This window comes from Lucilia sericata, unplaced genomic scaffold (genome assembly GCF_015586225.1).
Source record: "Lucilia sericata isolate MDLA Ls3-8-SP2 unplaced genomic scaffold, ASM1558622v1 Contig002181F_arrow, whole genome shotgun sequence".
NCBI classification, from domain to species: domain Eukaryota; kingdom Metazoa; phylum Arthropoda; class Insecta; order Diptera; family Calliphoridae; genus Lucilia; species Lucilia sericata.
Window position 1 is genome coordinate 27,248 of NW_023996018.1, and position 19,162 is coordinate 46,409.

At 30.2% G+C, this 19,162-nt stretch overlaps 2 protein-coding genes across 3 annotated transcripts; both read left to right on the plus strand.

The window, feature by feature from the left end:
* Positions 1-3,272: 3,272 nt before the first annotated feature.
* On the plus strand, positions 3,273-7,844 carry LOC119613544 (protein takeout-like). 2 transcript variants are annotated; one of them, XM_037969565.1, is made up of 4 exons: positions 3,273-3,415; positions 3,496-3,982; positions 4,219-4,456; positions 7,748-7,844. In XM_037969565.1, the coding sequence occupies exons 1-3, from the start codon at positions 3,343-3,345 to the stop codon at positions 4,415-4,417; spliced, it is 759 nt and encodes a 252-aa protein (XP_037825493.1). In that variant the 5' UTR covers positions 3,273-3,342; the 3' UTR covers positions 4,418-4,456; positions 7,748-7,844. The 2 variants fall into 2 exon arrangements, with proteins under 2 accessions (XP_037825493.1, XP_037825492.1); XM_037969564.1 differs by lacking the exon at positions 7,748-7,844 and having other exon boundaries at positions 4,219-4,534.
* Positions 7,845-11,793: 3,949 nt separating this feature from the next.
* On the plus strand, positions 11,794-12,848 carry LOC119613545 (protein takeout-like). Its single transcript, XM_037969566.1, has 3 exons — positions 11,794-11,933; positions 11,996-12,482; positions 12,542-12,848. Exons 1-3 carry the CDS (start codon positions 11,864-11,866, stop codon positions 12,738-12,740), a joined length of 756 nt encoding a protein of 251 aa, XP_037825494.1. The 5' UTR covers positions 11,794-11,863; the 3' UTR covers positions 12,741-12,848.
* Positions 12,849-19,162: the final 6,314 nt, after the last annotated feature.

Here is a 19,162-nt window from a genome sequence, read left to right on the forward strand (position 1 = left end):
TAGTCTATAATCTAGTCTATAGTCTAGTGTATAGGCTAGTCTATAGACTAGTCTATAGGCTAGTGTATAGGGTAGTCTTTAGAGAACACATACACCTTCTTCATGCCTGCTCTGAAACTAGTTCCTCTTCTACCGATTTTTGTTTTAAATTGTTAAGATTAAGACCGATTTTGAGAAAGTGGTGATGAATTATAATTGCTCAAATTGGTTGGGAAAAACTGTATTAATTCTACTGCTATAATGCTATAGTTCTAGAACCCAAGATTAGAGCTTATACTTGTTCTAATTTGACATTGAGACCAATAATTTTTGCTTGAAAATGTCACCTTCCAAACTGATTCTAAAAAAGCGTTTCGAAATCGATATTCGTACTATGGAGCGATTCTGTAACTAGTTCTTCAATGAATAATTTTTTTGTTTGCCAAAACTATTATAGGAAATTAAACTAGTTCCTTTTTTAGAGAGTTAATGAATGACAATTTGCTCAATATTTAGCCAAATCGGTCCACGATTTCACATGACAGTCATACATAGGTTGATTATACATCTATTGTACAGTTAGTTCCCAGAAATTAGACAGCAAAGTTTGACGAATATCGTACCCCGTTAGGCCCCAAACCTCATATAAATCATCTTTCAGAAAACGCCATTAACGTTTACAACTAAACGAAAATCTTCTTAGAACCCAATTCTTCTTAGAATCATAATCTCCTTAGTTTAATGGTTTGGACTTGCCTGGTAATATATATACCAAAATCGATTCATTACAAACAAGGACCAAGAACAAATACTGATCTTTTGGCTGATAATCATCTGAATCCTCTGAAAAAAGTACTGCCCTAAAAGATCTGTATAATGTTCGTACTGTAGACACCCTTTTTTCTTTGAGTTCAAAAATGTTTGCCAATTTTGCTTTTTTTTCCAGATATAAAGTCATGTGTAAATTATTCAAGCTCAAGGGTTACATGTGGAACTAATGGTAAAATTTATGATTCCAAATGTTTTGTAACATTTGTACTATGCAAATAATTTCAATTTAAAATATAACGCCGATTAATATGCCATTAATATTAACACTAATAAATCTAAATAGTCGTAAATGGGTACATTAGATCGGCACTTAAAAATGTTAAATCGGATTGCAATTCGGAAATATTATAAAATATTATAATTATAAATTAAAAAAAATAATTTTATGCACAATTTTATAACGTTATACGTTTATTCTGAAAGTTAGCCCTACCCGATTTTATACAAAAGTAGATCCATTTAAGAAAAATATTTTTTTTACAGTCAAGTCTAATACGCATATTTCTTGATATAATATGAGGAAAACACAAATTATACAAATACAGAAAAAGATTAGATTAAAATAAAAATGTTTTAAACATATTGTAAGGGGTTGGGTTATCCATAGGAATAAAAATCTTGAAATCGGCAAACTATATATTATAGAACAATTGTATTAACGGGTTTGTTTAAATAATGATATTGATCCGGATGGCCCTATGTACAACTATAAATATATGAACTTCGCGATAACTTGATTTTAGGAAATGGACTTGTTAATTAATCTTCAAGATCGTATGATTTGATATCTTTCGATTATTTTCTTTGGGGCCACGTGATTCACCACCAACCTTGAAGGGCTTTGTGATATAATGCCAACAATACCCGAAAAAGTGGATCAGAATGTGCCACATGAAGAACCTACGCTATTTTTATCTAAAATTTAATTTTTGTTGCTATTTTTTACGACAGATGCTTTGTCAACCGTTAAGACAAAACAAAATCAGATAAGGGAAAATCCCTTATTTCTTACTAATATCATATCAGGGGTCATTAGTTAAACGACCAAGGGCACTTTTCGCGATTAATAGTATTCATTAGCAGGCTTGAACCAATAAGTCCTATAAAGCCGACGAGAGCTGAATAATATATCTTCTCCATAGCGGGGGTTTTCCCATTATTGGTCCTTAACCCGTCGGTGTCCTAAACAGTAACCGATTTTACAAAGCAGTATCAAATAAGACTAAGTCCCTTACTAACCCAAGGCACTTCTCCCGATTAATAGTATTCATTAGCAGGCTTAAGCCCATAAGTCCTACAAAGCCGACGAGAGCTGAATAATATATCTTCTGGACTTTATGTTCTATAGGACAACAGGCTTTAGCCAATAAGTCCTACAAAGTCGACGATAGCTGAAGAATAATCTTTTTGGTTTGCATTCATAGCGGGTCTTTTTCCATTATTGGTCCTTAACCGATCGGGACCGTAAACAATAACCGATGCTTTGTTAGCTGTTTACAAAGCAGTATCAAATAAGACTAAGTTCCTTACTAACCCAAGGCACTTCTCCCGATTAATAGAATTCAATAGCAGGCTTTAGCCCATAAGTCCAAAGCCGACGAGAGCTGAAGAATAGATATTTATAGATATTTATATTTATATATAGCGGGGTTTTCCCATTATTAGTCCTTAACCGATCGGAGTCCTAAACAATAACCGATGCGTTAGTCTTAACCAATGAGTCTTATAGTCATCTGATCTTGTTATTAGTCCTTAGCCCATCAGGGTCTTAAGCATTTTAGACAAAAATGCCATGATAAACGTATTAGGACCGATTACATAACCGATCGAAGACCTACAGTATTCATTAGAAAGCCTTAACCAGTTAGTCTTATATAAATTACGAGAACTGAAGGTTTGTATCTCCTAGGTTTGTATCGGTAGTTGTTTGTGGTTTTCCTCATATTAGTCCCTCTTGCAATTCATACCCAATAAGTTAAAGTACTGCCACGAGATCTACTTATGTTTAAATATTAGTCCCATAAATCCCAAAAGATCGAAGAACTATTGCTAAATCGTATAAGAATTTTATAAACTTTGGAGTCCAGAATTGTCCAAACATTTCTGTATATCTAACCTTTTTTTTGGTGCTGGGATTTCACCTCTAAGTTATGACTAAAGTTTTTTCGTCCTATGTTTCTTGAATTCAATCATAATATTGGAACTTTTTAGCTCAATCTTAAAATTTGGAACATTATTGGACCAAATATATTAAAAAACGTCAACAATAATACACTTTCAAATGATATAATGCCAGAATAGCGGATACATCACTCATAAACATTAGAATTTGGATTTGAAAAATATAACAAATTTTTATACATTTCATGGTGACCTAATTCCTTAAATGTAAAACGATCAAATTTGCAATTTAAATGATAAATAGAATAATATTAATATATCCAATGACACTATATATAAAACTTTACAATTACTATTAAGAACTTTAGTTGAAACATTTAACTGTAGATGCAATACGCTGCAACCTAGGAAATGGGTATAAAATTTTTACTTGTACATATGCTCATATTGATCGGCAGTTTAAAGCAGGCAGTGGGGTCTTTACGTAAGTACTAAAGATATATGTATATATGATCCTCATATATAAATTTATAAATCTAACCTTCTTCTTTCCTGATTTCTTAGCTCCAGAAGTAGAAAAATGCAAATCCACCGATAACGATGAATGTATTATCAAGAATATTATGAAAATTATGAAACTATATCCTCATGGTTATCCCGAAATAGGTTTACCTGAATTTGCTTCAATAACCGTTAAAGATGTCGTACTATCGAGTAACAAACAGGACTCGCCAATACATTTAAATTTTAAATTCAATACTGTCACGATTACGGGCACCGATAAGCAACAAATTTTGCGGGCTCATGGTTTTAATAAGAATTTAACACAAACAATTGAACTTGATTTTTTTGCCCCTGAACTAAAGATAGATGGTGACTACGAAATGGAGGGTAAACTTTTGGTACTGCCTTTAAATGGTAAAGGTGTGGGTAATATTGTGATGAAGGATGTTACCACAAAGTATAAAATTAAGATAAAATTGGAAAATCGTAATAATAAACTATATGGTGTTATAGATAAAATGAAATTATGGATGCTGGAACCGAAGAAGTGAGTATTTATATTCTTAATATTTTCATGCTCAACATCAAAAGATGAGGAATTATGTCTGTCCGCCTGCTGTTAAGAATCTAAGGAAATGAAATTCTCCACAAATGTTTTATATTAAAAGGGAGTACTTGGTATTAAATGGGAACCATATCGGTCAAACCGTCCGTCCGACCTTTAACTGATCGTCCTACTCTTGTTTCGAATGATAAAAACTAATTTGTCTCTATTTTTTTCAGAATTACTTTGAACCTACAAAATATTGTTAATAATAATGACGTTTTAACAAAAACTGTTAACGAAGTCATCAACGAGAACTGGAGTGACATTTGGAAGGAGTTGGAAAGTAATACAATGAAACTTGTTGAAGACAATTTTCGAAGAATTTTGAGCGATATAATAAGTACATTACCAGTGGATGAGTTTTATGCGGATTAAAATTATTAAAAAAAATTCTTATTGAAATTTTATACTTGACTAGCTATACCCAGTGTGCTTCGCTACCCTCATCGTGATGGAATAAAATAAATATCATTATTGTAAATGTATATATATCTGCAATATCAAAAATTCCCCTTTTAGAGAACTCTTTAAGTTTGATTTTATGATTCTAGTCTCAATATTACAGAAAATTAAAAAAAAACAGTTGAAGAACGAAAAAGTGCCTTTTTATATATTTTCATTAAATCAGGATGACGCATGTTTAATTTTCAACCAGAAACCAAAAAAATCGCATAAAGATTTTTATACAATCAGGAAGCTACATGTCCAATTTTATGTTTAGGTTCAATATTATAGAAAATTCGAAAAGTATTAGTAAAAGAACAAAAAAGTACCAGAGTATTCTTTTTCAGACAGTGCCTTTTTATATATTTTCATTAAATCAGGATGACGCATGTTTAATTTTCAACCAAAAAGTGCCCTTTTATAGGTTCTCACTTAATGCAGGCTCTAAACGTTTAAGTTCATGTTTCTAGGTTCAATATTATAGAAAATTCAAATGTACCTTTTAAAGAACGAAAAAGTACCAAAAAGTCCCCTTTTATAGGTCCTCACTTAATCCGGGCTCTACATGCTTAATTTCACGTTTCTAGGTTCAATATTATACAAAAATCCAAAAAGTACCTTTTGAAGAACGAAAAAGTTCCAAAAAGTCCCCTTTTATATGTTCTCACTTAATCCAGGCTCTACATACTTAATTTCATGTTTCTAGGTTCAATATTATAAAAAATTCAAAAAGTACCTTTTGATGAACGAAAAGTCCCCTTTTATAGATTCTCATTTACTCCGGGCTCCACATGCTTAATTTCATGTTTCTAGGTTAAATTTTATAGAAAACTCAAAAAGTACCAGTCGAAGGACGAAAAAGTACCAAAAAGTCCCCTTTTATAGATTCTCATTTACTCCGGGCTCTACATGCTTAATTTCACGTTTCTAGGTTCCATATTATACAAAAATCCAAAAAGTACCTTTTGAAGAACGAAAAAGTACCAATAGTCCCCTTTTATAGGTTCTCACTTAATCCATCCTCTACATACTTAATTTTATGTTTCTAGGTTCAATATTATAGGAAATTCAAAAAGTACCTTTTGAAGAACGAAAAAGTACCAAAAAGTCCCCTTTTATAGATTCTCATTTACTCCGGGCTCTACATGCTTAATTTCATTTTTCTATGTTAAATTTTATAAAAAAACTCAAAAAGTACCTTTTGTAGAACGAAAAAGTACCAAAAAGTCCGCTTTATAGATTCTCATTTACTACGGGCTCTACATGCTTAATTTCATTTTTCTAGGTTAAATTTTATAGAAAACTCAAAAAGTACCTTTTGTAGAACGAAAGAGTACCAAAAAGTCCGCTTTAATAGATTCTCATTTACTCCGGGCTCTACATGCTTAATTTCATGTTTCTAGGTTAAATTTTATAGAAAACTCAAAAAGTACCAGTCGAAGACGAAAAAGTACCAAAAAGTCCCCTTTTATAGATTCTCATTTACTAAGGGCTCTACATGCTTAATTTCATGTTTCTAGGTTAAATTTTATAGAAAACTCAAAAAGTACCTTTTGAAGAACGAAAAAGTACCAAAAAGTCCGCTTTAATAGATTCTCATTTACTCCGGGCTCTACATGCTTAATTTCATGTTTCTAGGTTAAATATTATAGAAAACTCAAAAAGTACCAGTCGAAAGATGAAAAAGTACCAAATAGTCCCCTTTTATAGATTCTCATTTACTAAGGCCTCCGCATGCTTAATTTCATATTTCTAGGTTAAATTTTATAGAAAACTCAAAAAGTACCAGTCGAAGGACGAAAAAGTACCAAAAAGTCCCCTTTTATAGATTCTCATTTACTCCGGGCTCTACATGCTTAATTTCATGTTTCTATGTTAAATTTTATAGAAAACTCAAAAAGTACCAGTCGAAGGACGAAAAAGTACCAAAAAGTCCCCTTTTATAGATTCTCATAACTAAGGCCTCCGCATGCTTAATTTCATGTTTCTATGTTTAATTTTATAGAAAACTTAAAAAGTACCAGTCGAAGGACGAAAAAGTACCAAAAAGTCCCCTTTTATAGATTCTCATTAACTAAGGCCTCCGCATGCTTAATTTCATGTTTCTAGGTTAAATTTTATAGAAAACTCAAAAAGTACCAGTCGAAGGACGAAAAAGTACCAAAAAGTCCCCTTTTATAGATTCTCATTTACTCCGGTCTCTACATGTTTAATTTCATGTTTCTAGGTTCAATATTAAAGAAAATTCAAAAAGTACCTTTTGAAGAACGAAAAAGTACCAAAAAGTCCCATTTTATAGATTCGCATTTACTCCGAGCTCTACATGCTTAATTTCATGTTTCTAGGTTTAATTTTAAAGAAAACTCAAAAAAGTACCTGTGTAGAACGAAAAAGTAGCGAAAAGTCCCTTTATTATTAATTTCATGTTTCTATTTCAATATCAAAGAAAACTCAAAAAGGACCAGTTGGAGAATGAAAAGTACCAAAAAATATCACTTGGTACCGGGGTTCCAAATAACACCCCATTAGGATATTTAGTGTTTCTAAATTTAAAATTTTTATCTAAATTGGATCATTGTGGTTAAATAAAATCAAATTTCCCGTTTTTACCCCTTTTGGTACTTTTTTCCTCCCCATTAACGAAATAAAAATTCTATTCCAAAAAGTTGCAACATCGTAGTGGGAGCCCGTTATTATGTATTCATATGTATAAGTTAATAAACCAAAAACAATGTTTTATGAAAAAAGTACCAAAAATAGGTACAATTTTAACCCCTTAAACGTCCGAATATCCAAAAAGTACTAAATTCATATTTTTATTTTTTCGTTAAGTTATGAAGGAGTCAAAAATATTTTTTGAATGTGCACTGGTTTAAAAGATACATGGGGTGCGAAAAAAGTACCAAAATACAGTTTTTACCCGTTTATTCCCTAAAGGGGCCGAATTTTAAAAAAGTACCAGACACCTGTCCGTTTATTTTTTAAATGAACGGCGATAAGCTTTAAACTGTTTTTGTATCTTTTCTAGTTTAGGAGATATAAGGTTACCGAATTTACCCGTTTTTACCCTTTTTTACCCCCTAAACATTCGAATTTCCAAAAATCCCGTCTTAGTGGATCTATTTGGCGGGAGACCAACCTCCTGTCCAAATTTCAGCTCTTTAGCTTCAACCGTTTAGGCTGTGCGATGATGAATCAGTCAGTGAATCAGTCAGTCAGTCAGTCAGTCAGTCAGTAACGTTAGAATTTTATATATATAGATTAAATGACAATATTTTTTGTATAAATATTTAGTAAAATAAATGTTAACATGTATATAATTTCATGGTATTTCCGGATGTATGGAACTGAACTAGAACTAAAGTAGAACTGAACTAAAATACAATACAAAGGTAAAACAAAATTTAATGACAATATTTAGTAAAATAATATGTCAATATGTATATAATTTCTTGGTATTTCCGGATGTATAGAACTGAACTAGAACTGAACTAGAACTGAACTAGAACTGAACTAGAACTGAACTAGAACTGAACTAGAACTGAACTAGAACTAGAACTGAACTGAACTGAACTGAACTAGAACTGAACTAGAACTGAACTAGAACTGAACTAGAACTGAACTAGAACTGAACAAGAACTGAACTAGAACTAGAACTGAACTAGAACTGAACTAGAACTGAACTAGAACTGAACTAGAACTGAACTTGAACTGAACTAGAACTGAACTAGAACTGAACTAGAACTGAACTAGAACTGAACTAGAACTGAACTAGAACTGAACTAGAACTGAACTAGAACTGAACTAGAACTGAACTAGAACTGAACTAGAACTGAACTAGAACTGAACTAGAACTGAACTAGAACTGAACTAGAACTGAACTAGAACTGAACTAGAACTGAACTAGAACTGAACTAGAACTGAACTAGAACTGAACTAGAACTGAACTAGAACTGAACTAGAACTGAACTAGAACTGAACTAGAACTGAACTAGAACTGAACTAGAACTGAACTAGAACTGAACTAGAACTGAACTAGAACTGAACTAGAACTGAACTAGAACTGAACTAGAACTGAACTAGAACTGAACTAGAACTGAACTAGAACTGAACTAGAACTGAACTAGACTGAACTAGAACTGAACTAGAAAACTGAACTAGAACTGAACTAGAACTGAACTAGAACTGAACTAGAACTGAACTAGAACTGAACTAGAACTGAACTAGAACTGAACTAGAACTGAACTAGAACTGAACTAGAACTGAACTAGAACTGAACTAGAACTGAACTAGAACTGAACTAGAACTGAACTAGAACTGAACTAGAAACTGAACTAGAACTGAACTAGAACTGAACTAGAACTGAACTAGAACTGAAACTAGAACTGAACTAGAACTGAACTAGAACTGAACTAGAACTGAACTAGAACTGAACTAGAACTGAACTAGAACTGAACTAGAACCTGAACTAGAACTGAACTAGAACTGAACTAGAACTGAACTAGAACTGAACTAGAACTGACTAGAACTGAACTAGAACTGAACTAGAACTGAACTAGAACTGAACTAGAACTGAACTAGAACTGAACTAGAACTAGAAACTGAACTGAACTGACTAGAAACTAGAACTGAACTAGAACTGAACTAGAACTGAACTAGAACTGAACTAGAACTAGAACTGACTAGAACTGAACTAGAACTGAACTAGAACTGAACTAGAACTGAACTAGAACTGAACTAGAACTGAATTAGAACTGAACTAGAACTGAACTAGAACTGAACTAGAATTGAGCTAGAACTGAACTAGAACTTGATTGTATATTTGATCTCTGGGTTAAAAATATTAGTCTGTCTACAAACTCGTTATAAAAAAACTGAACATATTTCTATATCGATATGAATTTAAAATTTACTTGATTTATTGCTCGATATCGAATGCTATCATCTGGGAAAGGAAAATTACTATTACTTATACTCGAGTACGAAGTCTGTTGACTAGAAAAGTTCCAACATTGTTTATTAAAATTTGTAGAACCGGATTCCTTAGCTTATGAAACTAATAATTCCTGAATTAAAATGCAATTAGTTATTTAATAGGCATTGATATCTAATAAGAGTATATAAACGATTAAAAGAAATGTTTCTAGAAAAGTTGCAACATTGCACATAGGGGCACAGACATATTAAAAAGGGCGATAAATCAACCAATGGCTTTCGATACAAGTGATTAGTATCAATAAAAAGATAATTTTCTCTAGATTTTGAATTTGTAAAAATATCATAACCCACCGAACAAAATTATACAAAAAAGATATAAAATATAAAAAATACCAAAAATATTTTATTTTTTAAATTTTCCAAAATAATGTAATGATTATAAAAATTAGTAAATACTAGTTATATAATAATTGTTAAAAATTAAAATACACTTAAAGAAAATTTTTGGTCAATTTTAAAAGAAGTTAACAGGGTACAAAATTCTTTGAATATTTGATGGTCAAAAGTACTTACTCAACTCGTAATCAGAATTTTTATCAATATAATAACAAATGCAACATTGATTTTATGATAAAGTTGTTTCGAATCATTACTTCAAAATTAAAGGAAAAGTTTAGTTACAAAGTTTTATAATTCATTCATTGATATTCTAATTCGAAATCTCCATCCTTATGTGTACCGATCTATTATTATTATTAGTCAGGTCGTTTATATAAAGTTGAGCCATCACCGCCGTTATTAGTTAGAATCTTGTTTAGAATGTTTTCTAAGGAATATTGAGATAATAAGGGGGTTAAGCAAGATGTTAAATTACTAACTTCATGCCTAACAGAAAGTTAGCTACTTAAAGCATTTATTAGTTCCCAGCAATGACATACAACATACTACATACATACATACATACATACATACATACATACATACATACATACATACATACATACATACATACATACTACATACATACATACATACATACATACATACATACATACAATACATACATCATACATACATACATACATACATACATACATACATACATACATACATACATACATACATACATACATACATACATACATACATACATACATACATACATACATACATACATACATACATAACATACATACATACATACATACATACATACATACAGACATACATACATACATACATACATACATACATACATACTGTGGACATAGAATACATATGTATCTTTTTATACTATATATACATATATACTAATGGGATATATAAACAAATTTAGTAGTTTTCCGATATCTAACTATTCCGACTGAAATTTTAATCGAATGTTTGCTGGGTAATACTTATATATTTTTAAATTCTTTATCTATTTTAGAGCTCAGACATCATAATATATTTCAAAAACCATATAAAACAATGATTGTAACCGAAATTTTACTTAAACAAGTTAATTTCTACTACATAAGGTACAAAAAAGGTGGCATCTCTAAAAAAATATTTTAAAATTCTATATTAAATAATTTATACGTTTTCAGCAATTTTAGAAAAAATTATTGACTTTTTGCATTTAAACCTTATTGAAATCAGTTATTAAATAAATCAAGTTGAAATAATCTATGTGTACATGAATATCTTCAAACTCGAAAAAAATCAAAAACCGCAAAAATCCGCAAAATGTTAAAAAATATTATAATTCTAGACATCCCCTACTTTAAAGGATATATAATGGTTATGGGCATTTTTGGACATTTGTGTTACTTTTTTACCTTCAAACTTTTGAAAATTTAAAAAAAAATAATTATAATTTTCCTTTCAAGTAAGTTGTGCATTTTGACACCTGTAACCATTACTATGTCTTAAAATTTCGTAGATCAATTCTCAACAATACGTAATATTAAACCTCGTAAAGAAAAAGTAGGCTTTTTACAATAGAAGGTCATATTATTAACATGAAGTATAGGTCTTTAAACAGGAATTATTACTACATTTCAAATAATTTTTTTTTTCATCAATTTTAGGCTCAGCTAAAGCTCAGATCAAAGCTACTATGGAAAATGTTGCGAACAAATCTTATGTAAAAAAGTGTCCTCTTTCACATGATATATCATTTGTTTTATAAAAATCAGTTTTCATTTTTGATTTATCGCCACAAGTCTCCATATGGCTGCCCCATCGTGCATTGTTTTATTAAAATTTGTAGAACCGTATTCCTTAGCTATGAAACTAATAATTTGCCGAATTAAAATGCAATTAGTTATTTAATAGGCATAGCTATCTAATAAGAGTATATAAACGATTAAAAGAAGTGTTTTAAACTTTAGTTGTAACATTTAATTTAAAGAGTAAGTTGACGTTGCCTTTGTAAACAAAAAAAAAAAATAAATAATGACAAGGCAATTACTACTGATGAACATTGTAATAGTTAGCTGTTTTATAAAAGCATTTGCGGATTTACGTAAGAAAATATACATATTAATACTAAGTTATAACTTTAGCATCTCGTTTACGCGTTTACAGCCCCCGATATAGAAAAATGTAAATCCAGCGATAACGATGAGTGTATAGCTAAAAATATAATAAAAATTCTGGATATGCATCCTAATGGTTATCCTGAAATAGGTTTACCGAAAGCTTCTCCAATAGTCATTAACGATGTGATATTATCGCAAAACAATCAAGACTCTCCAATACAATTGACTTTCAAATTTAATAGAATGGTAATAACAGGTCTAAACAAACTGCAAGTGTTACGTTCACATGGATTTAATAAGAATCTAACAAATACTATAGAACTTGATGTTTTAAATCCTGAAATTAAAATTGAGGGTGACTATGAAATGAAGGGTAAACTTTTACTTTTGCCCTTGAATGGCAAAGGTAATGGCAGTATTATTTTAAAGGATCTTTTATCAAAATACAAAATTAAATTTAAATTGGAAAGTCGTAATAATAGCAATTATGCTGTTTTAGATAAATTGAAATTGTGGGTGTTGCAGCCAAAGAAGTAAGTTCCATGATCATATTGAATATTCAAGTGCTTCTTTAATTTGTTTCTTTCTTTAGAGTAATTTACAATCTGCAAAATATTGTTAATAATAATGAAGTTTTAACTGAAACTATTAACGCTGTCATGAATGACAACTGGAGTGACCTTTGGAAGGAGTTGCAAAGTAATACAATTAAGTTTGTTGAAGACCAGATTCGAAATGTTCTAAAGGATATATTAAAGGTTTTATCTGTTGATGATTTTTATACGGATTGAAATTAAAATCTAATGTAGTTTGTATAATTCATAAAAAAATATTTATGTATTTGTAATAGTAAGGGCCCTGAATTGGAAATATCTAATAAATACTTTTGTTGAACTGAATACAAATCTAACAAATCTTTCAAAAAGAGATTATAGTCATTCATACGACATGACCTAAACTGAACTAGAACTGAATTAGTACTAAACAACTAGAACAGAACTAGAACTGAACCAGAACTGAACTAGAAATGAATTTAAACTGAACTAAAAATGAACTACAAACAACAAATGAACTAGCACTGAACTAGAACTGAACTAGAACTGAACTAGAACTGAACTAGAACTGAACTAGAACAGAACTAGAAACTGAACTAGAACTGAACCAGAACTGAACTAGAACTGAACTAGAACTGAACTAGAACTGAACTATAACTGAACTAGAACTGAACTAGAACTGAACTAGAACTGAACAACAAATGAAACTAGAACTGAACTAGCACTGAACTAGCACTGAACTAGAACTGAACTAGAACTGATTTAGAATTGAACTAGAACTGAACTAGAACTAAACTAGAACTAAACTAGAACTGAACTAGAACTGAACTAGAACTGAACTAGTACTGAACTAGAACTGACTAGAACTGAACTAGAACTGAACTAGAACTGAACTAGAACTGAAGCTAGAACATGAACTAGAACTGAACTAGAACTGAACTAGAACTGACTAGAACTGAACTAGAACTGAACTAGAACTGAACTAGAACTGAACTAGAACTGAACTAGAACTGAACTAGAACTGAACTAGAACTGAACTAGTACTGAACTAGAACTGAACTAGAACTGAACTAGAACTGAACTAGAACTGAACTAGAACTGAACTAGAACTGAACTAGAACTGAACTAGAACTGAACTAGAACTGAACTAGAACTGAACTAGAACTGAACTAGAACTGAACTAGAACTGAACTAGAACTGAACTAGAACTGAACTAGAACTGAACTAGGACTGAACTAGGACTGAACTAGAACTGAACTAGAACTGAACTAGAACTGAACTAGAACTGAACTAGAACTGAACTAGAACTGAACTAGAACTGAACTAGAACTGAACTAGAACTAAACTAGAACTGAACTAGAACTAGAACTGAACTAGAACTGAACTAGAACTGAACTAGAACTAGAACTGAACTAGAACTGAACTGAACTAGAACTGAGAACTGAACTAGAACTGAACTAGAACTGAACTAGAACTGAACTAGAACTGAACTAGAACTGAACTAGAACTGAACTAGAACTGAACTAGAACTAAACTGAACTAGAACTAGAACTGAACTAGAACTGAACTAGAACTGAACTAGAACTGAACTAGAACTGAACTAGAACTGAACTAGAACTGAACTAGAACTGAACTAGAACTGAACTAGAACTGAACTTGAACTGAACTAGAACTGAACTAGAACTGAACTAGAACTGAACTAGAACTGAACTAGAACTGAACTAGAACTGAACTAGAACTGAACTAGAACTGAACTAGAACTGAACTAGAACTGAAGAACTAGAACTGAACTAGAACTGAACTAGAACTGAACTAGAACTGAACTAGAACTGAACTAGAACTGAACTAGAACTGAACTAGAACTGAACTAGAACTGAACTAGACTGAACTAGAACTGAACTAGAACTGAACTAGAACTGAACTAGAACTGAACTAGAACTGAACTTGAACTGAACTAGAACTGAACTAGAATTGAACTAGAACTGAAATAGAACTGAACTAGAACTAGAGCTGAACTAGAACTAGAACTGAACTAGAACTGAACTTGAACTGATATAGAATTGAACTAGAACTGTACTAGAACTGAACTAGATACATCTTATTGCTAGAGACTGGATCTAATTCATTTATTGCCAAAATGGGTGTTTGACCAACGAATGCTACTCGTTTAATTTAATTAAAGTTCGATTCCAAAAACTGCAGTCAATGTTTTGTTAGACATTTTATGACTTAGAAGAAAAAAATCAAAATTAAATAAAATTTAAAATCAATTAATACTACAACAACTACAAAAGTGAAACAAGTTTAGAAAGGTTAGTTCATTAACCTGTTCAAGGTTTTAGTAAAAAAACCCCTAGAGAGAACCAGACACTGGTCCAGTTCTATGACGATTAATTTTAATGTGTTATATTTAATTTATTCATGTGTACTGCGTAGATCAGACTCTTTCATTAAATGTCTTCTTTAAGTACTGTTTTAAAATAAGAAAAAATAATTTTAAATAGTTAAGAAACATATAAGGCTGCCGTATTCAACTGAGCCTCAGTGTAAATTTAATTATTCTACTATTTATTTTTCTATTTACAAGCAAACTGCCAGACTATTTAAAAACACGTGTTTAGACATTAAGCGCCAAACAAAAACTTTACTACGTCAAAATTCTTGTAATAAAACAAAACGTTTAAACATAACACGTTATTAATAATCAAATTTACATAAATTTTCACAAATGTCAACAAAACAATCAATCGACTTTTACGTCACTAATTTATAAAAAAAGTTTTTTTTAAATAATAATCATTATACAGAGTCATTTTCAAAATAAAGTAAACAAAATTTAAAATTTGATATCAACATCAACGGGTGTTAATTTCAATACTTTTTTTTGAATTTTTGGGCAAAACAATAAAATTAATAAAATTTATGTGGAAATTAATAAATAAAATGCATATTCAGCATAAAATAAATATGCATGCAGTTATTATTTTTATTTATTTAAAAGAATTAATAAACTAGTTTTTTATTTGTTAATAATAATCAATTAATAGTTAAACCAGCAGCATTATGTGATATTATATATTTAAATATTAATTAAAATAATGTTTTATTAATTTTATGTTTTTTATTTAGCAAATTTACGTCAGAGATTTGAGAATATATCTTGTTTAGGTTTTAGTTTGAATGGCTACTATTTGCAGTTAAAAAATTAAGTTATTAATTTAGTCGAAGGAAATGTAATATTTTGTTTAATTTTATGAACTCACTTACTATAAGTTAGTTTGTGTGAGAGTTGTTCTATGAGAAGCATAAGAAAGTGGGCGTTGCACCTCCCACTATGGAATATTTCAAGAGACACTAAAGGACGCACAACAGGCCCATTAAAGGCCTAGGTGCAATTGTTCGGATTTGATATAACATACATCCTCCTTTAAAAACTAACTAACTAAGTAACCAACTAACTAACTAACTAACTAACTACTACTAACTAACTAACTAACTAACTAACTAACTAACTAACTAACTAACTAACTAACTAACTACTACTACTACTAACTAACTAACTAACTAACTAACTAACTAACTAACTAACTAACTAACTAACTAACTAACTAACTAACTAACTAACTAACTAACTAACTACTAACTAACTAACTACTAACTAACTAACTAACTAACTAACTAACTAACTAACTAACTAACTAACTAACTAACTAACTAACTAACTAACTAACTAACTAACTAACTAACTAACTAACTAACTAACTAACTAACTAACTAACTAACTAACTACTAACTAACTAACTAACTAACTAACTAACTAACTAACTAACTAACTAACTAACTAACTAACTAACTAACTAACTAACTAACTAACTAACTACTAACTAACTAACTAACTACTAACTAACTAACTAACTAACTAACTAACTAACTAACTACTAACTAACTAACTAACTAACTAACTAACTAACTAACTAACTAACTAACTAACTAACTAACTAACTAACTAACTAACTAACTAACTAACTAACTAACTAACTAACTAACTAACTAACTAACTAACTAACTAACTAACTAACTAACTAACTAACTAACTAACTAACTAACTAACTAACTAACTACTAACTAACTAACTAACTAACTAACTACTAACTAACTAACTAACTAATACTAACTAACTAACTAACTAAACTAACTAACTAACTACTACTAACTAACTAACTAACTAACTAACTAACTACTAACTAACTAACTAACTAACTAACTAACTACTAACTAGCTAACTAACTAACTAACTAACTAACTAACTAACTAACTAACTAACTAACTAACTAACTAACTAACTAACTAACTAACTACTACCTACCTAACTACCTACCTAAACTAACTAACTAACTAACTAACTAACTAACTAACTAACTAACTACCTACCTAACTAACTAACTAACTAACTAACTAACTAACTAACTAACTACCTACCTAACTAACTAACTAACTAACTAACTAACTAACCTACCTACCTAACTAACTAACTAACTAACTAACTAACTAACTAACTAACTAACTAACTAACTAACTGACTAACTAACTAACTAACCAACTAACTAACTATCTAACTAACTAACTAACTAACTAACTAAATTTACGTCAACATTAAAATTATTTATGCAGAATATCATCGTGATATTAGTGTTTATAAGTGGATTTTGTCCAGCAAGCAATTTTCTGAAGGGGACTTTGTATGGGGCTAGGGTCAAATTAAGTCCGATAATTACGAAAATCAGCACTATCTTTAAGATTTATATAAAACTAAGATTTGTAGATTTGCGAACATACACAAGAACATTTAACATATTCCTATCCAGGGGGTAAAGTTTTATGGGGGCCATGCGAATTAATGAACCCATTTTAACCTTTTCCAATCGGCTTCCACTTTCTACCTGTAGCATGCGCACAAGGATTACATGGACACACAGAAGGACAAACGACTCAGAAAATGACATTTTAAGGTATGAGTAGAATCAATATATTTAAGTGTTATAAGCATCAGCACAAACGTTTAATACTCTCCCCACTATAGTACTATGTATGGTATAAATATAGGACTTAATAGTTTGAGACTGTTGCCTAAAAAGGGACTTTATGTTATAAGCGAATTTAAAACCTAATTTTCAAACTTTGCTAAACGATTCCATGGGTATGTTTAAAGGCTAGTCTATGAACGGACTATTGGCTAGTCCGTGGACTAGTATGGTCTAGGTCACTATCGGACCCTATCTATATATCTGTCTATATACTATTCTATGATCTAGTCTTTTGACAAGTCTCTGAACTATTCTTGAATAGGTAATGGACATGTCTATTGACGAGTCTAGGAGGACTATACTATGGACCAGTATGAAGGCAGTACGTATAAAATTCGTTTACTACCAACTTAAATACAAAAGTTTAATATTTAAATATACTTTCGATTTTTCCACTAACTTAAATACACGTTTTTTCACACACAAATGGTGAATAACAAATCGCATATTAAATATATTTTAATATATCGCACAGCCTATTCTAAATCTGTCTAGAAACTTATGGGCTTTCATAGTAATCGAGCTGATTAACAAATTAATTAGTTTATTTTTTGTTTCGCAGTAGTAAACAAGAATGCTTTTAAAAGTTACTTTAGTAGATTTAGTTAGTTAAAAGTTATGTCAGACGCATAACTTTTTAATAAATATCAAAATAATTAGAATATGAACACCACCCTGATACGCATTTATAATTTTAAATTACTACATCAGCATAAAAAAATACCCAAAAATTTTACATAAATATTTATTTAATTTTACTAAAAATCGTGATCACAAATTTTAAATGATATTTTTTTGTTAAACACTGCACACAATCTGCGCATGTGCAAAGATTATTTACTGTGCGGAATACAAAATACGCGGAATACATTAATGTTTGATTTTGAAGTGTATATTCATTTTATATTTAAATTCATTTAATGACAGGATCCAGATTGACGTGTTATTTTTAAAGTCGCGTGCCATTGAAACTGCACTGAAACAATGAAAACATTTTATAATGATTTCTTTTCAAAATGATTTATGATAGAATAAAATATAATAATAAAACATTTTGGCAAAAGGTTAATATAACCATTTAATAATAATAAAAAAATGTATTTAAAAATATAACTAATGGGACTATTAGTCTTTTAAATCGTAGAGAATTTAAATTATTAAGATGACTACAGTGTATGGGAATTGTAATGAGAACAGCTGAACTTTTATAAATTATATATGTATGAATATAGAATTAACTATAGAACCTTCAAGCCAAAGAGATCTGAAAATGGCAAAAACTACATAACCTATTAGCAAGCGATTACTGTAAGTACTTATTTAACTCCTTATAGGTAAATACTTGCCTCCAATGCATCATATTACATAACAATGAAAGTTTTTCAAATTGAAATTTACTTTGGCTGTTTCTTGTATCTAAGATTTTGACCAGATACTGTTATATATAAAAAACGACACATCTGTACATATAATTGCATATATTATTTTGTTTACTGCATATCTTCGAAACATATTCTTTAAATCAAATTATATATTTAAATACTAAATAAATGGACTTTGTTCAGTATCTGAAGT